Source organism: Pyxicephalus adspersus, chromosome 4, assembly GCF_032062135.1.
Source record: "Pyxicephalus adspersus chromosome 4, UCB_Pads_2.0, whole genome shotgun sequence".
NCBI lineage: Eukaryota > Metazoa > Chordata > Amphibia > Anura > Pyxicephalidae > Pyxicephalus > Pyxicephalus adspersus.
Window position 1 is genome coordinate 80245066 of NC_092861.1, and position 24427 is coordinate 80269492.

Sequence of the window (24427 nt, forward strand, 5' to 3'; positions counted from 1 at the left end):
CGTCAGTATCTGCTCAATAAAAAATTGGTAAGAATGAGGTTGGTTGGGGTGGGGTTTGTAGGGACACAGCAAAGTACACATTAAGCTCAGAAAACACAGTCACATTGCAGTTACACTTTGATTTTAAATTCCGTTAGGAATTGTTAAATAATACATATATGTTCCAGTTTATGGTGTGATCATCTCCGGAGCTGATATGGCCCATTACCCAATTGCCATTCTCAGTCATATTTAATTCCAATCTGTGGGGATCTGTTCTTTACACTTTATTATACATTATTCTGATCATACAGAGGCTGATGGACTGACTTTGGTATGGTCTGAACTGCATGTCTTGATCTGTTTACTAAAAAACGGAGAAAAATAGGTCATTTGTATGAATTAGTTATTTTTGCTGGCCCTTACACTAGTTAATAGGTGTACGGCCTGGTTAATGATCGATAACTCCTAGTTATTGTTTACCTGGTTACCACTATTTCCCAGGGTAAGTGAAAGGCTAAGCACCCTTAGCATAGGCAACTGGGGATCAATCTATCATAGATAAAAAGAAGTTGCAAGAAGAGGAAGGAAAAAAACTGTACACTGCAAAGAGAAGGTAGAAGAGGAACACAGGGAAAACAATGGAGAAGTTTCGGGATCAAACATATACACGGTGCTACCATCCTGCCCAATCACCCCAGTTCCTATCCACAAATAATTTAAGGTGCATATAGCAATAACGGCATATCCCAGGATACCCACATTTCCAAATGTTTACCCTATCGTAAGCTGTTAAAAGTTCCATTAACTGAACAGATTTCCGTTTCAGGGTAAAATGACTTTGCTGAAATTTGTGGGAACCATGGGAGACCATGTATAAGCATCCCTAATAAATGAGTCAGGGGATTCAATGTAAAAAAAAAACAAACCTGTCAACTTGACTATAAAGTCATTCACTCCATGCCATTATATCTTTCTGTTTCAATAAAACGTTTTATGAGAATGTTGTGACAACGTAATAAGAACATTACAAAGAGGAAGGAAGGAAAAAAATGAGGGAGAAAAAAGGGTGGGGGAGAGGGGTTCAAATGGGTATACATAAGCATTAACACTGATAAAAGTAGAAATAACATAAATAAAGCTACGTACACACTTCCAATTATTATCGTCGGAAAACGAACGACGAACGTTCCTGCACGATATATATNNNNATTAACTGAACAGATTTCCGTTTCAGGGTAAAATTACTTTGCTGAAATTTGTGGGAACCATGGGAGACCATGTATAAGCATCCCTAATAAATGAGTCAGGGGATTCAATGTAAAAAAAAAAAACAAACCTGTCAACTTGACTATAAAGTCATTCACTCCATGCCATTATATCTTTGTTTCAATAAAACGTTTTATGAGAATGTTGTGACAACGTAATAAGAACATTACAAAGAGGAAGGAAGGAAGGAAAAAAATGAGGGAGAAAAAAGGGTGGGGGAGAGGGGTTCAAATGGGTATACATAAGCATTAACACTGATAAAAGTACAAATAACATAAATAAGGAATCAAGGTGAATCAACTGCTAGAACAAACAATGTGTTAGATATCACCCATCAAGCTATCACAATCACTGGGTAAAAGTTAAAATCACAAGATAAAAATAAAACATTGTTACAGATTGATACACTTAAAGTTTACATTTCTCCAAAGGGATTATCAGTAGAATTAGTGCAATTCCCCAGGCAGAACAAAAACAATATAATAAAAAGGCCTACAGGTATACAACAATCCAAAAGAAAATCCATGTAGGATAAGGGTATATCACCAACCAAAGAACAAAAGGGAAAGAAGGAATTAAAAAAACAACAACCTGCAAGAAGGGGAAGGTACAAAGTCCATAAAATCCATGCTTCACCAAACATTATAGTTTAAAAGCCAATATATCTTTAAACATCAGAAATACCATAATTTATATATACATACATATATATATATACATATAGTGTGCCAGGAAAGCAGTTTTTAAAATAAGTCTTGTCATCTGTTTCATTGGTATTGGCTTACCCAGAATGACAAGCATTTCTAATCTAAATAACCGCCCCACACAAGTGCAAGACTGCAGACAAAGAATAATGACCACCCTTTAAAGTATTAACTCCTGTTTGCCTCAGGCGCAGTCTTTCCCTCTGGCTGTAAGTTTTACTGTTCGTTCACTTAAGTACGTATAATTAACCTTACAGAGAAATTGTTGCACTTCTGCTTTTTGTTTCTCTATGCCCCAACATATTTGCACAATGTTTTTCAGAATGGGTATGGGCTATTAAGTTTAAGTTGTTTAGTTAGGCAGCACATTGATTGTACTTTACTGTTCCTCTATCTCAATGTACATCTTTTAGTCTGCTCTGACTTGCTGAGTACACTATCTATGTGGCTTATCCTTTGTCTCAGCTGCAGTTTAGCAGGTATACTGTGGATACTAGCGGATATATGTAAAAGGAAAATCTAGAATTCCATACATATGTAATAAAAATACAATAAAACATCAGTACATAGATGTGTGTCCATGTATAGGGCCCATCACATATTTTCTTCTGCCAAATGTTACAATCATAACAAAATCAGGAATGAACAGTTATATATTAAAGTTTCCTATATTTAGACATATTATTATTTGTTTTATATACACATTACTAACCGAAGATGACCATACACTACAAGATATGGATAATAAATTAGATGTCAGATTTGTTAAAACGATCTAATGCTAATCTATTACAAATCATGATGTTTCCCAACAATATTTTAGTGATTTATTGACTGAAAAGTAATCAGGAAATACCTTTTCAATAGATATGCAGCAGCAATCACTACCTGACTACTGCTATGCAATGGAAGTGCTTCACTTAGTTTAAAATGCTGTGTCAGTTGTCAGTGTAAATTTTGTGGAGCAATCCCATTGGCTGGCGGTTGTTTGTGTGCACCCCAATTGCACATTGGCTCTTCTGGTTAATAGGTATATATGGGGATACTGATCATTTACATACATCATTCAGTGAATAACCACTTTTATATATTTTCTTTTACTTTGCTATATGCAGTTATTTCCAAATTCAAACATCTGTTATCAAAACCTTCATTGAAACTCATAGCAGCAGTTCCAAACCATGTTAGCCACTGATTAATCCAGAATGTTAGTGCTTCAAGTGATCCCCTTCATTGGCTGGTTAAGGTTATTAAGAATGCATGCTTTTGGGATGGATACGATCCATAATGAAGCCAGAAGGAGGGATCTGAGCCCCCTGAATACATGCATGGTAATGTTGCATTCCCTCATCTCACACTGATATATAAACATAAAACTAAAACAATCTATATATATATAAACATATAAACTTATATACCGTATAAATACACATACAGCAATGGATAAAAATAGATAAAATGTCCTTGGCAGAATCAGATTATTTTAGTACATGTAAATAATGAATGAATAAAACAATCTCTGAGCCCCACGAGGAGGGGTAGAGAGGATTAGATGGGGCTTTTCTATATCACTGACCTTTAGGGTGTCTCTCCTCTGGGGTACATTGGGGTTGCCCCCCTGTCTCCCACCTTTGTTGCTCCTCCTGACATAAATGACTTGCCTCCTGCTGGGAACTTCTATCCTCCTGTTGTGCTCCACGAATATGCCGGGCTCCCTGGGCTGGACATGAAGCAACAGGTCGTCCTGTGGCCATGGCTTTCGCCTGAGCTCAGCCACTAAGTGTGTACAGAGGAAGAATGCCAGGCACAGGACCAGGAGGCGCAGGGTACAGGCTCTCCAGCACAGCAGTCTCAGCTCCCTGCCCAGCATGGTCCTCTCAGTGCTGCCAGCTCAGAGCATGAAGGGAGCCGAGCCCTCACCGGCCAAGTTACTTGTTAGCAGCCATTCCTGGAGTGCAGTGTCCTAGAGGTGAGAGTCCAATGCTGGAGGAGGAAGGGAGGCAGTCCCAGGACTTTCCTCAGGAGCAGCTCAGAGCCTCCCATTGTACCTCCCTCAGCATGTCCCGGGCTATTCATTATACAGACAGCGATAACCAGGTGATAGAAATGAGTGTACTACAAACATAGGTGTATTTCCTTCATGTGCCTTCTACCGCCATTATTTTTATTTATTACCTCCATATGTGCACATTTTTCACGTGTTCACTACTTCTATATGTGTATAATCTCTATATGTGTACTACCTCTATGTGTGAATTACAGCCATGAGTGTATATGCCCCATGTGTACTACCTCCAGGTGTGTATATCCCCCAAGTGTACTACATCCAGGTATGTATATCCCCCATGTGTACTACCTCCAGGTGTGTATATCCCCCATGTGTACCACCTCCAGGTGTGTACCACCACTGTGCAGAGTGAAGCAGGCTGCCAATCACTACAATGGGAAGGTCTCTGTATTTTACTATTCATTGATACTATTGTGTGGCTTTCAGTCCTTCTTCTCTAATAATCTTTTGCATTTTTTTCTATGAAAAAAGTAAGGATTTAAAATGTAAACATGTATAATTAGGAACAGTTGCCCCTGTAAGCAGGGTAGCAGAAAAGTCTTCTATAGAGGTTTGCTTTTTTGCTGGCCCCACACAGGTTAATTTTAACATGTATTTGCGCTGTCTATATAAGCATTTTTATAGACTTGACTATAAAATGATTCTTATTTTTTGTTTAATTCTAAGGTACTGTGCATGAAAAATAAAAAAGCAGTTCACATACCAAGACACAAACATTTTCATAAGTGTGCTGTGGTTCAAAGGTATCAAGCACATACAAATACCAGATTTTAATATATTTTGTGATAACAGACATGTACACGTATGATTACTTATAAAGTGTTCATGGTCATCCTGAATAGTTACATTTCTTTTGAGATAAGCACAGCAATGGGATAGTGTCCTATTCTATCTACTACAAAAACTGCTACATTCCATGGTTATCTGACTTCACACATTTCAAAATACCTTTGCTATACCCTTCCCCCAAATATTTTTCTTCTAGGTTTTACAATTTTATTATTTTCATGTGTTTCAAATTCAGAATCTACAACATGATATTTATCATGCATTTTAGATTAAAATCATAATAATATTTACTCTATAATTATAAAGTGTTTTTTTTCTAAGAAGAAATTAATTGTTGCCTCTTTGATTGCAAAGATTATCCATCATGTTGAGGAATTTCTAATTTAGGACTCCATTGCTTGGTATCTGCAACTTCACTTAAAAAAGGGGTTTATATTGTAATGATATGTTGTAAAAATATGATTGGAATGTGGGGCATTGAAGAAGAAGCACAGCGTACAGGATAGATGGGAAGCTCACAAGAGATCATTAGACTGGAGATTGGAACAATAGGCCCAATGCACACTTCACTCACTGCACTGACCTGCAGGGAATTCCTTTCCAATTCAATACAATTTCATGCTGTCAGGTCAAGTGTGTGAGAATGCCTGCAGCTTTAGTGTGATTGGATTTCCTGCTGTTCATCTAAATACCCCCACAAAATAACACCATTTATTTTTATAAAACTCCAAAATGTTTTATTCTTTGGCACAATGGTTTAGGATTACTTATCCAGTCCCAAACTTCTGCACAGTGGTGTAGAAAATTGTGTGAGTGGCATCTATCCAGAGATGAAAAGTACCTCCAGTGTTACTGTATAAAGGTCAGGTCTCCTTTCACTCCTCAGTAGACAATACTACCCACTTTTTAAGAAAACAAAACAAAGATGGCATTACTCTTGAGATTTTCTAATGAACAGAGCCACTGAATTTAAACAAAGTCAATGACTGAAAGAATTTCACCTGCTCGAAGAGACAGATTCCAATGCTATCCTAACAAAAGCTCTTTTCACCTGGCTTATTTCTAAAACAGCGATGGTAGCAGAATACAGTTCGGGCTTTATTATCACATTGCATTATGAACATCCACCTGTTAATAAAAAAATGCCTTCAGAAATGGTTTTAATAAATGTATAAAATATAAAATAAATAGGACAAATAGGGGGCATTGATCAAAGTTGCAAGGTATTGGCACAAGGTAGATGGCTATTTCACCTATATAAGTTTCTAAAGCTAAATTCCAGGCAGTTATAAAAAAAAACATGCAAATGAATGAAGCCTTGTGGTAATTAATACTGTATCTATTTGAATTTAATTTTTAATGTAGCCAGTGTAAAAACCTGAATGTGACCTGGTATCAACTCTGTGCATTCCCATAGGAATAGGAGTAGGAGTAGGAGGCACTAAACTATGTCAGATTGAGCTAGGCTGTGTGACAGAACTGTGTAATCCCAGAACAAGATAGAAATACAAATCCTTGACAGGTAAAACGTCTCCTTTATATGTATTTTGTCCTTTACGTAACTAGTAGATATTGCCTTGCATTTGGATTTTTTTTAGTTTCCCAAAAAAGAATACATTCTAATGTCCCTATTGAAATTAACCACACACAAAGGTCAATAAATGGAAGCCAGGTAGTAAACAATACTTTTTGGGGGGGCAGGAGGGATATTTTTAGGCATTAAGTGTCCCTTATGTGAGTTAAACACAGAACCCAACACTGCAAAGTAATTATCAAATTCTGTAGTGAAGTTACTGAGCTATTTTTGTTAGTTTAGGCATCTTTACCTCTATGTGAGGGCCTGCCCCTTCATGTTTTTGACAGTCAGGGCTTTTTAAATTGCTAAGTTGTCAGTCTAACTTTATGAAGGCGTTTTCATTGTTATAGGAGAGTACAGGGGTGACCTGAAAGATGTGACTCAGAAAAGTAAAAAATGTTCAGTTCAAGGGAACCTGTGCCCAGCCAATGCACACTAATTTAATTACATATTCTAAACCAGCATATAAACACTTTACATAAACCCCTTCTTTACCTCTTTAGCTATATCCATTGAGGAAAGCTTTGTCTTGAAAGTTCATAATAAACACTGAAAAAGTTTTTTCGATTACCGTACTTATTACTATTAAAACAATTTAAATTTGCTTTAGAATTGGATAGGGGTATCAGTCCTTTACTGTAAACAAACAGCAAGTGTTTCTAAGCTATAGAAACAAAAAAAAAACCTATTTCAATTTAGGGAGGAATTTCTTACGGTACAAGCATCTGGAGTAGCCTTTCTCAACCCTTTTACACAAGGAAACAAAAACTTTCAGGTCTCGGGAAACCCCTGCTATAATTACCACAGCTACAGCTCACAGTATATATATATATATATATATGTGGTGGACAGTAGGAAGAATGGCTGAGCAGTGGGAAGAATGTCACTTTTACAGAAAGCCTAAATTATCCTTGGTGTCGGGTAAACTGACCTGGGAGGCACAAATTTGTCATTGCTCCAGATTTCCCAAGCAACCTCTGGAGGAAGGCCGGACCCTTGCAGTGAAACACTGGTCTAGAGAGTTCAGGGATGGCTTGTTTAAAAATTATTGGAAAGTTTATTAGGAATTAAATATTTTATATCCATTGTCTAGGTGACAAATTGCATTATTTTATATAATTTTTTTTTTTATTGTTCCTTTTAAAGTGAAAGTGTTGAAAGCAGTTATTTACGGTGTTGTTTTCTGTACCTTTAGCATTTAGGTCAGTAGTTTATAATATTCTGCCACTAGCATAGGTGACTTAAATTAAACATTTTAGTAAAATTCACAAAACGTATGTGTACATTCCTACAGCATGCTTTATTTTGAAATAATTTACATAATGTTTTTCTTTGTAGCCAATAGTATATTTAAAAATGCCAGCCACTTGAGGGTATGAAAAGTCTGCAGAGAGTCTGATTGTAGTGTACTTCAATGGTATGACTAGAAAAGTAATCAGCTGGGTATTGTCAATATTGTTTGCTGTTTGCTCTACTTTATCTGCAGTATGTATTTTTCTCTTTATATATATTTGCAGATGTCACCCTTGGCTCTTTTATGTAAGCCAATCTATTTTTTTTTTGTTTGTCCGCTGGCAGGGTACCCTTACACACAAGTAGCCTTTGAAGTTCTACAGGGATCTGTGGAAAGTAGAAATTTGTTAGGACTCACTTGACCTCCTTCAATTGCTTAGGACTTCTGATTGAACCTTTAGCTTCAAAGTCTCAACTATGCTTTACAACCATCCCAGACTGTGAATAGTTCTGCCATAAAAGATCAAGTTATTAAAATAATTTTAATTAAAAAAATTAATTCTAAAAATTAATTAGGTATTTACATCTTTTAATAACTGGGCTACCTGTGGTTATATCAGCAGCCACAAGTTTTTCTTTTATCTCAAACATTATATATTTTACATATTGTGCTGTATGACTTTTATCATTTAGTTAAATCTACAAATACTGTTTTTTGATATTTGCTTGTCACAGTTTTGTGATGTGATTTTTAAATCTAAAATGCACAAATGAATACACCTCTCTTTTCCATGAATTTGTGAATGTGTGAGTTTTTTGAAAACTATATAAATATGGCTATCTGTCCTTCTCCCCCACAAAGATAAAAAAGTGGACCTCCTTCCTGGGATATCTGGATATAGAGACCTGGCCACTGCAGCCAAGTGCCCCTCCAAATCATGCTAGCAGTTGTAAACAATAGTGATGTTATCTTCTATCCACCTAACACAAGGTAGGAAACAGGAAATCAGGGCTTCTGATTGCAGAAGTTAGATGGTTGGCGGATTTTGGCAATGAGGTTAGAAGCTCCTTTTTGAATATTAGAATGCCTGCTCCTTGCTTTTAGAAACTCCACCTACTGTCTACCACTTGGCTTTTTAGAGTAGACAGAAGATGACCTCACTGTACTCAGATATCCTAGGTAGATTGTAGGGTTCAATTATTTACTGCAGGTTGGGGGGGCAAACAGGTAACTATACTTTTGTGCGTAAGTATAGTTATACTTTAAGGCTATCATGATAGCTATGGTGCTTCCTAGGAGTAGTCTGATACACAGCAAAATTTATTTTACAATTGGAACAGCCCAGATATCCGTGGTTTAGAAAAAGAGTATGTTACTCACAAACTAATGTTATTTGCTGATAACATCCTGTTGTGCTCAACCTCCCCTCACACCTCCATACCTAAAACTTTTTAGGTTACTGGCTGACTTTGCTCACCTATGGGATCTTTTCAGTAATCCAAATCTGTAGTTTTTAATGTCTCCAAATGACCCTATACCCTCCCACAATGCGCAGTAATAACGCTGTCTGTTGGACGACACAATTGCCCTATCTAGGTATCCATCTGACTGCATCCTACAATATGCTTTATCAGGCTAACTACCCCTTATTTTAAATCTTTAGTCTCTTTGCTTTCTGCATAATGTACTTTAGGCATTTCCTGAATAGACAGAAATAATCCAGTTAAAAGTCTACATGCTATTACAGACACTCCATGTCAAGCACTGTTTCCTTTCCTTCAACTTTGCCACTTTATCTAATCCTTTATTTGAGGCAAATTCTCCTGACTACTATTTTTGAGAGATATTAAGATAAGCCTTTCTTGACATTTCTCATTTCCTCCCTCTTTGCCATTTTATTCCTCTCACTTACCTGTCCTTGCTATCCTTTTCTCAAAGGAGAGAGGACTAGGAGAGTATCTGATCTGCTGTTGCTCATAGTTCCATCAGTATAACTTCTCTTGAAAACTCCTATTAGTTCTCTTCCAATGATACCTGACCTGGAAAGGATATCCAAATATGTTCTGTCTTACTCTTCACTCCCGGAGATGTCAGTCTCCTGGTACTATGCTGCATGTAGGGGTGTACATTCCCCAAAACACATCGGACCAGATTGTAGAACTTTATTAATTTTGTGTTATGTAAAGTTCTTCAAATTTGGCAGCCATGGGTGGACTACATGGGTCCATTTGGCCCTGCATCTTTGCTTTTGCCCTAAGCTAAAGAGGAGGGGGGACTACTCGTAACTGTATCTATAAAGGAACAGGACAGAAAGTGTATTAGGACCACAATCACTCCCCTCTCTCCCTTTTGTTTATAGAGATAAGCAGGATAGGGCTCTACTTAAGATTTTAGGGCAGGAAATTACAAACTTACTGAATTTCAAATATAACAAAAGCTTTTAATAGTTCCACATACCATACATTTTAAATTGTAAGCTCCTTTGTATGCATAGGCTGATATGAATGGTTTGGTATTGTTTGTTTGGCAGGTATGCTGGTTCTAAATATAAAAGTAAAATAATAAAACAAATATATTTGCATTTGATGAATGTTTCTGACTACAGAACTTTTATGATTTCTTGTAATGGTCAAAACTGTGCTATAGTTACAGGATTAGGGTTTCATATAGGGGAATAATGGTTTCATTTGTGAATAGCAACTCCTTTCATTATGAAGATGAATGGCAGCTGTAATTTATGCTATGAGGGTACTTACCACACAGTAATGTGCTTTTGTCTGAAAGGGCACATATCAGTGTTGTATTAGACATGGCATAAAATAAATATGACAGTCATCTCTTTTAATTATTTGTACCAGTAAAAGTTCTTTAAATGTATGTACTTCACCTCTGAAATGTTTGTGTCTGCTCCACCTCTTTTCTCTTTCTACGTTCATAATGTTTTTTGTACTTTACACAAGAATGGCAAAAGTTACATCCTCAGTAACATCACTAGCCTTGATTCAGTTAATTTAGATATTTCCTAATATTGTTTCGTTCATTATCATTCGATTTATGCCCTAGAACAACCTTTTTAGCATGGGGGAAACCTTGAAATAAACTTAAATGTCTTAGGGGACTCCTGCTACATTTACTATATCCAAAGCTCACAGTACATTAGTGCGGTGGTCAGTGGGGAGAATGTCACCCTTACAAATAGCCAAAAAGATCATTGGTGTCACCAAAATAACCTGCCTAGGGAACCCGTGGAAACATCTGGAACAACCCTGGTTGAGAAACACTACTTTAGAGGGTTAAGCCAATCTTTAGGAGCCTGTATTGTAACTGAATAAACAGTATATGGGCTGTGCTTTAGTCTATGATAATTCAGAACAATTTTAAAACCAATATTATCAGAGTAAAAAATGTTGGTTACCATGTATGGCTGCAGACAGTGTGTCATTCTGCTGCATTCTTTCCTAGTCGTTTCAGTGTGCATAAAAAGAGCTTCCTAAATCAATAGCTGTATGTACAGTTATCCTTGGCATTCAACAAATTTAAATCATTCCACATAGGACACAATGCTGTTTTAAAACAAGAATGAGGAATGAGACTGAAAATAAATACTAAATATTCACTTGTCATATGTTTTATATATGTTTTGTTGGGCTTATAAAATATAAACCTAAAGTGGGTGTAAATCCTAGTTGAATGCTCTTTATTTTACTAATGCAACATAATTGCATGAAGAACTGCCTTCATGGCATTTTGGGCAGGCATAGTACATACAAGTAGAGATTGTCAAAGTGAAGCATGAATGTAGCTGGACAAAGGGATGTTTACTAAATTTAAACATAAAGCAAACAGTATATATTTCTCCCTAATCAGTGACATTTACAGAGAAAAAACCAGAAAAGAATTAGATAAGAACAGGTATTTATATTATTTCTGCCAAAGAGTGCACACTTATACAAACCTAAACCAAGGGAGTAGGCTTTAGTTTACATCTCAGCACATTCCTTTCTTTCTTGGCCTTGGAGATTCCAAAATACTGCTGTATAAATGCTACGGCATGGACTGGTATAACATCTAAGTATAAATTATACTTCTAAAAGGATATTCATCCTCACAATGTATTCTGAGGAAGGTGATATTTACTTTTAAAAATACAACTAAAGGTATACGTCTAAATTGCATGATAATTTACTTTTAAACTAAGTCAAGCTATACAGTTGCACTGCTGAGATGATTCATTTATATCCTGACAGATGGCCGATCCCATAACAAATCCCTATATTAGGAAACGCATATCTAGCCAGTAATCCTGCACCAAAAGCCAGTGTAGTCCAGACTGCCCTGATTACTCCTTCCATGGTGTTGCTTGTAGCTTGTCTGTCCTCTCCTTTGCAGCTTGCAGTATCCCCATTTTCCTTTTAGCTGTGCAGGTGTCTGCCTTAGCATCCCCTGCACATAAATACAGACTATGTGCAGCTGAAGGGAATTTCAGAGAATGTACTGCAGCCAATATGTGCACCAGTTCCTGGCTATGCCCTTGCATTGGTTACTGGTCCTTTATAGCTTCTCTGCTCCCAGTTGTGGCGTGTGTCCTGTTTGACCTGCTAGTGGTGCGATTACCTGGGATAGCTTGATTGGCGAACTGACAACCTGTATATGACCCTTGACTTTGTTTCTAGAAATGCCTCTACTGGACTTTCCTGTATGTGCGTTATCTGTGGAACACCTGGCAACTGACGCTGGACTAGCTTACTTCCATTGTGTTCTCTGTCAGTCCTTTCCAGGCGCCACCCTTTGAGCACTGAAGTCTTGATGCACCCATGTGCTGGGACAGTGCAACTCTTCTTCTGAGGCTGAGCAGGGACTTGCTCTAGGTGAAGAGTGCAGGGCTAGATTGGGGGATTGGCACCTGGTGAGCACTAGCACTGGAGCAAGGCCTTATACCCTAAAACTTTTCTAAATAGTCCTAAACTAACACTTACAAAAATTAAGGCTAGTGGGCTTACAACATCAGAGCAAGGTTGCAGAGAATAGAAACAAGTAGCCATAAAATGTAAACACATTTTATAATAATGAGATAGTATTTAGAGCAGTGGTTGCCAACATTTTTGATTCCGCTGACCACTAAAATCACTGGCTCCTGACCGTGCATGAGCGGGAAGCCGGCTGTCAATCAAAGGGGAGAAACCTCCCCCATAGTGATGTCACTGTGACATAGCCCCCCCCCCCCCCATCACAGATCTAAGCCTGCGATGGGAAAGTGGATGGGTTTTGTCCAGGGACACAGCCCACCCACTTCCCTGCGCCTGGGACTTGTACGGGGACGTGTTCCGCGGCTCTGGCCGGTGCATCCCCCCAGGGGGGTCCCTCTCCTGATCCAGCTTGGGGGTGCACTGACCAAAGCCACCGACCACCGGTTGGTGAGTGCTGATTTAGAGTGTAGCCTGAATACGTTGCTGTATTTTGTTCCATTTGTGATTTTTTTTTTCTACTTGCACACACTTACATGCATATGGTACAATACTGCCCCCTAAAAAAATGGCAGTATTTTTAAATTCTGTGTAGGCTGTAGGCACATTTTTGGATATTGTCAAAGAGTTATATTGCTTGTATGTTTTTGGGTTTTTTACATACACACATACAATTTTTGTTGTGAGAAATGCTTTATGAATTTTTAACTGCATTGACAATAGTCTGTTTTTGTCACTCCCAAATATTATAATAGTACACTTTTCCTATTGACCTAATGGTCCTGTAATTCCCCAATCAAACTCAGCTTGTGTATAAATAGACTTAAAACGATAACGAAAAACATTTGGGGGATCATCCGTGTTCTGAATTTATTTCATGGTGACATACACTCATATAAATCTAACTAATTGGTAAGTCACTAACCTGGATCATACATGTAACATGTACATGTCGGTTTGAAGGCAGCCCATAGCAATCATCCTATGCAGCTCCTCACTTTTTAACATAGGGGGAGATATTTCTGTAGTCCACAGAGCTCAATTTGGCAGGGCTGATAACACTGGTGGGGACAGCAAAAGCACTGTGTTGTCAGGACAACGGGAAGTTACATACTATTTTTACATACGATTTGTCATGACAGACTTACATGTATTTTTTTCTGCATTTATCGAACAGATTTAACACAGCTTTTACAACAGACCAAAAAGATTTGAAATAACTCATTTCTAATGTTTAGCAGTTGCAGCTTCTATTATTATGGTCTGACAGATTACCAATGTGTACTCATATAAATTCAGGATAAATGTTTCCATAAAACTGGAGTAAATAAGAGAAAATAATTGGATTGTTAGTTAAGGTTGACGTAAAGCCTCTGTTATTTTTTTAAAGCCTAAAGATACCAAAGAACCATATGCAGCGGTGGTCAAAGACTAAAATTGCAGTCAAACTTTGCCATCTGGTGGCGAAGCTACAAAATGAATCAAACTAATAATATATAATAATACCCAGGCATGGCTGTGCTCTATCGCTTTCTCTCTTTACATATATATATATATATATATATATATATATAAAGTATAAAGTTGACTAAGAGAAAGGAATAGAGGGAAGAAAGAGGGAGGGGTTATAAGGAATAAAATTAAAGACCAGGTAATAACTTTCAACTAAACCTAGAGTGGAAGAACTCTATAGGGGAAAAGTGACTGTTTACCATGTGGGGTCACAAGGCCCATTACCCCCTATCGCAAATAACAGATATTACTGTTGGAAACAAAAAAAGAACTAAACATCCTAATTCCTGAGGACAAAGAACCATTGACTGTTGAGAATCTGGCAGAGTCGTCAGCATCAGACACAGGATTTGACAATGGGGTAGGTGAACTAGTGATAAACTGGCAGACAGTGCTCGGCATTGACAAGATTGGGCAAAGGGTTGTCTCCTCTGGTCCAGCTGGTCACTGAAAGCATCAGGCCACCCCAATAGTGAACATGAAATCCCTACAAAGACCCATCTACTCAAACTACCAGTCATCCTCCCATTTATAAGAGGAAGGGTAGTGATTGAAGGAACTCAAAACCTCCTAAGAATCTGTGCAAGCTCAGTCCTTTTTCCAAGGGGTGTGAGTTGTCTGGAGAGCAATCCAGGCCTCTATGTTACCATTGATGGGTGGGGATTGTAAAAAGACCAGGAGTTCATTCATCAATATTTGCTAAGAATCCGAAGTGAAGACCGTTCCCCATAGACAGGCGGTTGGACTAGGTCCTTTGCAGAATTACATGGGTTAGGCAGACCCGTTCATGGTAATGGCAATACTACGCAGCAGGCATAGAACTGGGAGGCCTGTTGTGGTCCGGTCCTTGGCATGGTTAAGAGAGAATCTTTCTGAACAGTCTATAGTCTTGCATGGTACCTGCAAGCATCTTGCCTCAGAAGTACTCTTGTGCCCGAGGTCTAAGCCACTGAGTCTGAAGAAGGTGAGAGGCTCCAACTTGCTGATGCTTTGCTGCTCATATTGAAATGGTTGAGGGGAAAGTGTCTAGTATGGGTAAAATCCAAGGTGACAACAGGAGCATAAATGTTTGTACACAACCATGACCAGATGAGAAGGCATGCCTCCAATACGGTCCTTAGTAAATGCATTTTTATTCTCTATTACATTGCCCCATACTCCCGTTTACATATATACATAGGTTTCATCTATTTCACAGAACCTCTTACACAGTATACCACATACATCTTTGTTACTGGCTAATGTGATGGTGATTTTTACACAGATGACATTTTGGGACAAAGGCAGGTAGGATACGTAGGTTGGGAAAAACTGAACTGGGAGTGGGATGTTTATAATATGTTATGCCTGGCTTTAATTCTATTGCTTTATTTGTGGTGCTATTCATATTAAACATTAACACCTTTAAATCAAATTTCAGGCTTGTTTGAAGAACTGTACAAATGTCAAAAGGGATGTGCAGATGATTGCAACCCAATCTTTTTACAATAGAAAAGTTAGCGCCTACAATGCAAATCAGCTATAAAGGGCAATAAAGTTAAACAAAATGAAGGCATCCAAATAGTGTTTAGTAAACTTTACATGCATTTGATCCATACAATATAATGATTATATATAGCATAGCAGCCTTTATTCACATAATTGTTTTTAATATGCTGCTTATACATAATGTGTATATGTACTTTTAAGTAGTAAAGAAATAGTTGTATATGATATGAACACATCATGATTGCTCTGTGCTGTCCTATTGCTCCTCATCTTGTCTTCTGTAGGTAGCTGAAATCTGGTATGTATTTTATCACAGAATGCCTTCCAAATTAGACATTTAAGAAATATAGTTTACCAAGGAATGTCTAACTTAAGGGTGCTCTGTATGGTAAACTCGCTATTACATACAAATTTCAAGTACATGGCTTGGTTAATACACGGAAAGAGTTATGAAGTTGTTTTTTTATATATTTAATTATATTAATCTGATGTTTACTACAAAAATAACATTTCTAGAAACATTTTTTCTTCTAGATAGGCAAAAGTGAAATAGTGTATTTTCTCTTTTGTATTCCACTGCAGATATTATTATTCAGTATTTAATAGTGCCAACATATTATGCAGTGCTGTACAAGGTCCATAGTCATGTCACTAGCTGTCCCTCAGGGGGCTCACACTCTACTGTCCCTACCATGGTCATATGTCATTACCTCCCCAGCGGTAACACCAAGTGTGACTCGGGGTAAAGAAAACAAGCTGAAGGCGGTAACCTAGAGTCACACTTGGGGTAGTTAAAAAATTAACACTTACCTGGTCTCATCAGCATCCTGCCATCCTCTGGCCACGTCCTCTTCCTCCATCTCTCTCCCAATGACTGTGCTGGGGTTCCCTGGGAGTTCCTGGTGACGTTGGTGCGTACAGCCGCAGCTTGAGGTGCGGTGGGAATTTCAAATTATTTTGTATTGAATTCAATACAAAATACCTGTATTGAATGCAATATGATGAATTTATATGTCTAAAAGCAGTACATTGTCTTTCATGAAAATGTATTTTACAGTATAATAAATTAGTATGAGTATAAAAAAGTTTGAAACACAAAATCATGTAAAAGTTTATTAAAATAATTTCTTTAAGTTTATTTAATTTATTGTTTTTACATGATTTTGTGTTTCAAACTTTATTATACTAATACTATTATTATACTGTAAAATAAAATTTTCATGAAAAACAATGTACTGGTTTTAGACATATAAATCCAGAAATGAACTGCCCAGGAGGTTAATACAGTCCAAGGTCAATTTTGAGGGGAAGCCAACTAACTTAACTGCATGTTTTTTGGAATGTGGAAGGAAACCAGAGTACCTAGAGGAAACCCACACAAACATGGGAAGAACCTGCAAACTACATGCAGATCATGCAGGCAAGATCTGAACCTGGGACCCAGCGCTGCAAAGGCTACAGTGCCAATCTCTGAGGCAAGGTGCTGCCAATAGTTTTTTCCCCCATATTTTTTTATCTGCGTTGGCAAAAAGCATATTTATAAAGCTCAGCTGTACAGGCTGAATTTTTTTTTACAAACATGGGAATCCCCTCTCCTGAAAAGCTTAGTCCTACATTTTAAATCAATAATACAGATCAGTTTTAATACCTAAAATTCATAAATGGCAGTCCAGCACATTTCACAATATTCATTTTTAGCTACATGTGCAAACCATTTAATCAATATTAAAATAATCATTTTCAAAAATAACTGGTCAAATAGTATCCAGCTATTAAAATAAAATTAAACTAATTATACCCACAAAAAAATACTTTGCATTAATTTATAGTTTTGACTTGCAATAGAAATCTGTTTGGGATGGGATCAACTTTACCAATAGTTCTGTGGCAGCCCTTGCTGTACCTCTGTGGACAGAAAATCCACCTCCACCATGACCATAATTATGTATTGTTGGGAGCCGTTTTTTATTTTTACAAAGAAGCTCTTGTTCTACTCTCACTGCTAACCGTGTTGGTCTCAGACCTACTTTCTCTTTTATTACTTCAACACCATGCAGAGATGGCTCAAGATTACAGCAACGATGCAGTATCTCTTTACTGGTCTGTGCATCTGGTAATAGATTAAAATTGTCTTTTTCTCTGGTTCCACCAAGGGTCACACTATTTTGTCCAGGATAAATGTAGGTGCTGCTATCCCCATCTCTAATGAAGTGTGTTAGCCAGGGGGCACGAACCTCTAATACTTGTCCTCTTACAGGAAATACTGACAAATCACCAATTAGATCCCTAGCACCTAACCCAGTGCAATTCATAACCACGTCATAACTGCCATGTAGATCCCAGATATCATGTACTTTCCTGTTTTCTATATGTCCACCGTTCAATTTAAATCTATAACAAAAGCATACAGAGAAAAAGAATTAGATTTGCATCAAAAATGACAATTTTAGTTGTGAGTAGATATGAGTCTATATCACCCCTCGCTTTTAGTATTTTAGGAACTCCAAGAGCAAGTTCCACCCATTCTGCCAACACAGTGTAATTACTTACATGGCATTCTTATTATTGTGACCACATAAAAGTCATTTTTTTTTTAAATCAACATTTAACCTCACATTCTAGAGCTGACACCACAACCATCTTTATTAAGGCTAATAAGTTTATCAATAATTCCTGTTAGGTGAACTCTATGAAACTAGAATCATTTTTACTAAGGGCCCTTCCTTCAGGAAAATCATCCTCCTGACTATTTCCAGTTTCAATACATTTTTATTAGGAATTTTTAAAGTATACAAACATTCCACATAATATACAAAAGGCGACAAATCAAGACATTTGTGTAGCTATTTTTATAAAAAAAAGTTTACATTTCTAAAATATGAGTTCAAGTTATAATAATTAGATATGAACATGTCTATCTTTCTGAATTATTTGTTATGTCTAAAAGGGCAGCAGTGACAGCAACTGAAAGAAGATGCCAATTATTTAATTTGTGACACACACCAGCTAATAGTGATTCATTTTCAACAGGCAGGAATTATCAGCCTCCCAATTATTTATTGCATTAAATCTAAACCCAGAAAAACCTTTTTTGTTTAGCTGGAGAACAATTTTAAAGCATTTTCTGAAAATCATAAACACCCACGACACATTGTGAGGATTAATTAATTAGTGACTCAATTTTTCTGTGAATTGGCTCTAAAAAAAAAACACCAGCTATCAGCCAACAGTTTAATGGGGAAAAGTTATATAGGGAGAAGTTAATATATATATATATATATATATATATATATATATATATATATATATATATATAATTGCCCAGGATTCCTCTTCTATGTGAGACATATTTGCCCAAGATTCCTCTCCTGTGTGAAGTAGCAGGATGTAACATAGAGCCAGGAGCTCAGTCAGTAGCTTAAGTTGGAGAGACACAGACAAGGGTTTGGGTCAGTGCAGCTTAACTTGCAGAGACACAGACAGGGGTCTGTGCGGGCTCAGCTTGGCTTGGAGAGACACAGACAGGGATCTGTGCGAGTTCAGCTCTGTTTAGAGACACAGACAGTCGGTCTGTGAGGGAGCTCAGCTGGGAGACTCAGAAAGTCAGTCTGGGTGAGTAAGCTAAAGAGTTAGCAGAAGGTTGCTGAAAGCTTGGTTTTGAGCTGGCAGGGAGAAGCCCTCCAGCTGATAGACAGGGATGTCTGATGTATAGTAAGTGCCGGACAGGCAAGGTTTTCTTGTGTGCTTTCTTGTGTGTGTGCTGTTTTGTTATTTTATTTGGAACCTTCAATAAACCTGGCTGCAAGCCAGCTTGAAGCTGATCCCTTGGTGTGTGATCTGAGTTGGATGAACCAGACAAGTGTCCTTTGACCCCAGCAAAGGCGATCCTGAGCTTAACCCCTCACAATATATATATATATATATATATATATATATATATATACCGTACATATATACATATATATATATATATATATACACACACATATATATGACAACCAAGTACAAAACATTGTTCAATGATATCAGACTACAATAAAGCTATGGAAGGGCTGCTTGTGTTATCCTACAGCAGGATAATAGAACCAGTGTGAAATCTCTGTGTAGAGAAGCATCTTCCCTAATAATCAAATCATCATTTTTTGTCTTGTCTTATACCCAAAACTGAAGTTGAGCAGCACAATAATGCATATAACAAAAACATACCTTTTCTCCATCCATGGCAGATAAAGTGAAGAATGACATTTCATTGTAGTGAAGGCCTGCCCAAATGTGTAAGATGGAAATTTCGCCAACTCTGCCTGCGTCATCAAACGGAAACCAAGAACTACATTGCCCCAAAATGGGAAAGCATCCTTGGGGGGCATCTTGAATATCTGCCATCTGATGAAAATATGACCAAATATTTATTTCTAAAACGTAACCTCAGGAAAACCGCTAAATACAAAGTGCTGCTTTGCCTGTCAATACATTTGTATTTCTGTCCATCCAGTTCTAAAATTTCCAAAGCTCTAGTTGTCAGGACAGCAGCTTGTTGTGCAAACCTTTTTTGCCACCAATAAAGCTATACTTTTGGGAAAAAGTACCCTTTCAGTTTGGTAACCCAGCACTGCGACAATTAAATGCTTGCTTTGTCTAAAAGAATAAGCAACTATACTTACCCAATCTCTTTTTTCCAGCCTCGACTGCTACAAGTTGTGGGCAGGCTCCTGGCTTTCTCCCTTACAATCCAGGACTGCTGGACCTACTTGTATGTGATGATGTCATACTGCTTGCAATCAATAGAGGACAGACAGAGGGGTGCTTAACAGTCAAGCAACAGCTCATCCCATTGATCACACTTCCCTCCTATCAGTATAGTCCTTATCAATAACTTTGTATTCAGCTCACCTAACTAGCTTCTATTGTTGCTCTTCATTTCCCCAGTCTGAGAGCTGCTTGTACAGGGGCTTACAAAAGGGTCCAATACAGGTAGTTGCAAAAGCTGCATTTAAAGCAGAACCAAAAAATTGTGTTTAAGCAGGGCTTTATGGCAGTAAAGTACAGGCAATGTCCCTTCTACAATTAGCCTTTTTACCTACTTGATCACATGCATGAGCTCTCAAAATCACTGAGCTAGACATGCAATAATCATGGGGGTAGGGGGTACACACCATTCTTCATGCAGGATTGTCCCCTTTTCTCCATAAAAGTAATAATACTGCATTGATGTGCATTATGGTGACATAAGTTGCACACCATGTAGGCATGCACGCTGGAAAGTTAGCCCCCATCCAATATGAAGACTAAAAAGGCAAATATTGCTTTAGAAAGGGGCCCTGCAGAACTCTAAAATGTTAGTTTGTGTTGTGTTTGTTTTTTGACACCTGCTTACAGAGTTGTGATTTTCTTTTAGTCATGAGAGCCATAGACTTTAAGGTACACTTAAAAAAAAAAATGCTTAACAGGCAGTGAAAGAAAACAGGCTTTTTTCTACTGCAGACTACAGGGATAAGCACTTTTCTTTGGGGTATTTTCTTACCCAGAAATGAAGCTAACGCCAGCTTCAGCAGCCTCTGGAGAATTAGCAATTTTAAAAAGATAGTCAAAAGTCTCCTTGAACCAGTCTTTCTGCAGATGAATTGGTGTATCTTGTAAAAAAAAAAAAAAAGCACACATTAAAATGTAATTTTGCATGCAGATTTGCATTAAAAACAGCAATTTATGTCTTCATATATACTTACCAGGGTAGGTGTGAGGAATGAGACTTCCAGCTGCCACATCACCTGTCGTGTTGGGAGAGAATTTCTCGGAAATCACAGTAACTGTACATTGTGGCAGGGACTCTGTAATGTACAGAGCTGTAGACAAACCAACTAGGCCTCCTCCAATTACTGCAACTCGCACCCTTTGAGCTGACCTAATTAAAAATATGGTGGAATAGCTGGTGTAAATTACAACTTAAATTATTACAAGGAAAACTCATTCAAAGGATAAGAGGAAAACCAAACATAGAAAAGGTTGTGCCTAATTATTACAGAAAAAAACTCTTTTTTTTACTAACATGTTTCTTTCAAAATGAAAATAGATCTTGAATTAGACTCAGGTCAAACCAGTAGATGGCAATGTGACCTTATGTAAAGTTAGTTACAAATCTTTGCTGTCTGGGACATGATAAGCAGTTTTTCAGTTTATTACACACTTTAGATGAGGATATAGCAACATCTACCAGTGGCCAACAATATTGCACAAATGATCATTTAAGAGTAAGTGACCAACCTGACCAACATAACCAACTCAAAAGTACAAAATACTTTAACCAATAAAAAGGTTTACAGATTGAGCCCTTTTGGTTTCATGTTTTTCCCCCTTTCAACAAACGTTTTAAACATAACACACTATTTTTTTTACAATAATTCTTATAGCCAATTCTATTGTTTAACAGACAGGAAAGAGGTAAAAAGTGAGGTTTTATTTCTGGCAGATATATTTAATAATTATCAAAAGATTACATCAAATGTTGGAGTGATGAGCCACCTTAACATTTAGATATGTGCTTTACATATCAAAGATGAGCCCTTAAAATACGCACACACCTTCGTACAGAGTGCCCAACATTTTACACAAATCACAACCCAATTGTGACAAAAATTGCTGGAGTTATGTGGGGAGGAAGAAGGCACATTCCTCCATATGTGTTGGAGTTGCCCACGTATCCAGCCTTTCTGGTCTACAATAATGGACATGATACCTACTACACACCTGTGTCCCCTGCACAAATTCTTCTACACCACATCAATGAATCGCTCCAGCAATACAAGAAGTCTCTTAGGTTTCATATCCTAAACGCTGATAAATTACTGATTCCAAGGAAGTGGAAATCAGATGCAAGTCCCACTGTTTGTGACTGATTGTTGCAAATTGATTACATAGCAGAGATGGAGGAACTGATACACTGATCTCGAGACACTATGTCAAATTATTATGCCACCTGGGCATGCTGGTGGAGTTTTCGTGAATCTTCAGAGTACCGCATTTTGTGTGGTGCTCCCCTGTAGGTTTTGGTTGCAGCGGGAGAGTCCTTTATATTATATACTATCCCTATTTTTTGTTGGTCCTGTTTTTTTTTTTTTGTTTTTTTTTTAGTCCTACTTTAACCTTCCAGTCTCTTCCCTCTGTTTTTTTTAAGGGAGAGAGAATTTGGATAAGAATTAGCTGCTTCAACTTACTTAATACCAGACGGTTGACTTAGTGCTTAGTTTAATGTACATAACTGTCAGATTAAAAGAATCTCGTAGGGGATTACACGTTTATGTATGATGTAATGTTTTACGATGAGATGGGAACTTCCCCTTAAGTTTGTCAATCGCCCATGTTATTTTCTGTTTATTACTGAGATTTTATTTGCTATATTGGTTATTTATCTTTGATGGAAAGATGTTTAAAATGTTTGTTGCTTTGCCACAATTCAGTAAAGCTTATTTTTTTCTCTTCTTGGAAAAAAACAAAATACAAAGATGATCCCATTTGTTATTGGGAGTCAACTAAATTTAAATAATCTTATTTAAATGAATATAATCTTCTATAAAGAAAATGAACCTGCAATATATATCGGCTGTCCCTTGCCTTTAGTAAAATTATTTATGACTTCTATAATAGTTTATAAAACTTTAGTCCAAGTATATTTTCACCACAGGAACTAGAGTGTCCAGAGATAGCTGAATTATATTGCAGGTTCTTTTTCTTTATAGAAGATTATAATCATTTAAATAGGATTATTAGTGAGCCATTCATTCCCAGTGGGAAAGGGGTGGAATCCTGCATGATTTCATACCTCCCACTTGCCTTTTTAGCCATCCATGTAGACACCCACCTTCAAGTAATAGCAGAACACTAAATACTAGCCTCACTCTAGTGGAGATGTGTGTGTCTAGTGGTTTGAACTCAGTTTGCTCTCATGATAATCAAGATGTAATCCTTCTGTCTGCAGTCACAACTCAGATCAGCTGTGAGATGTATCAATTTAAAAAGACTAGAGGACAGCACTGACATTCCAGTGTTGGTTTGCTCTGTTCAGGATGATTTTATCTTCTGGGGAGTACATTTTCATATGTTCTGGGGAATGATTTTTTTTTTACAGCTGTTCTGGATTTTGCACTGATTTATTATCTAATGCCACCATCCTTTTCCTGTTTGAAGGAAGGACATAGTAGAATGTTTGTCATATATTGAAGGTAATTTAGCACTCTTTGTACACTCTTTTCTTTTTTGGCTGATTGAATGTTTGATAATAGTGATTTTTTTTTTTTAGATAATGGATTGTTTCCTTTGGGCTAGGCACTTTGGTTCCCCCTGACTCTGATACTACATTTCAACTAAAGTGTTTTGTTACGGTCACTTATCTATTTATTGCTTCCAGGTAACTATGCAACACATTTTACCTATATATTCTCTTGATTATATTTATGACTAAGGTTCTGTTCTTAAATTGAAACAAGACGTGTTCCATCTATAGAGGATTTTGGAAGTAGCAGACACATTTTTGGTGTGTCATGGTTACAACTTTTCAGGATTGTTCCCTTTGTTGATTTTCCATACTACCTAGATCTACAGACAAGGTGTTATTCTAGTGTTACCATCTCTAGGAAGTAACAAGGGCCCCTAATAAATGTATACATGATACGAAGTTTGTACATATCAATTAACTTAATACCATACAATAAATTGTTTTCTTTTCATTTAGAACAGTTTGATCAATTATCCCAAGGCAAGCAATAATTTTTCAACAACATAAGTTCATTGTTTTTAATGAATTGAACACACTGAGATACTCACAATTGTAAGTGCAAAATCAAGCTTTATTAC

The 24427-nt window shown here is 37.2% G+C and overlaps 2 protein-coding genes and 1 long non-coding RNA gene across 3 annotated transcripts in view; 1 reads left to right on the forward strand and 2 right to left on the reverse strand.

The window, feature by feature from the left end:
- The window catches only part of METTL24 (methyltransferase like 24), a 40930-nt gene extending 36924 nt beyond the window's left edge, over window positions 1–4006 (reverse strand). The window contains exon 1 of the mRNA XM_072408762.1: window positions 3529–4006. Coding sequence (XP_072264863.1) covers window positions 3529–3822 — 294 coding nt within the window. The 5' untranslated portion in view covers window positions 3823–4006. The remainder of the gene's footprint in view (window positions 1–3528) is intronic.
- An 11205-nt stretch (window positions 4007–15211) lies between these two features.
- Window positions 15212–24427, reverse strand: part of DDO (D-aspartate oxidase) — an 11477-nt gene continuing 2261 nt past the window's right edge. Inside the window, exons 2-5 of the mRNA XM_072408765.1 lie at window positions 21307–21482; window positions 21105–21213; window positions 19790–19966; window positions 15212–17974 (exon numbers count right to left, since the gene is read on the reverse strand). Of these exons, the coding sequence (XP_072264866.1) occupies window positions 17407–17974; window positions 19790–19966; window positions 21105–21213; window positions 21307–21482 (1030 nt within the window). The 3' untranslated portion in view covers window positions 15212–17406. The remainder of the gene's footprint in view (window positions 17975–19789; window positions 19967–21104; window positions 21214–21306; window positions 21483–24427) is intronic.
- LOC140330073 (uncharacterized) lies at window positions 23488–24403 on the forward strand. The gene is made up of 3 exons (XR_011920603.1): window positions 23488–23796; window positions 23874–23981; window positions 24306–24403. It is a non-coding gene; the product is annotated as an uncharacterized lncRNA (long non-coding RNA).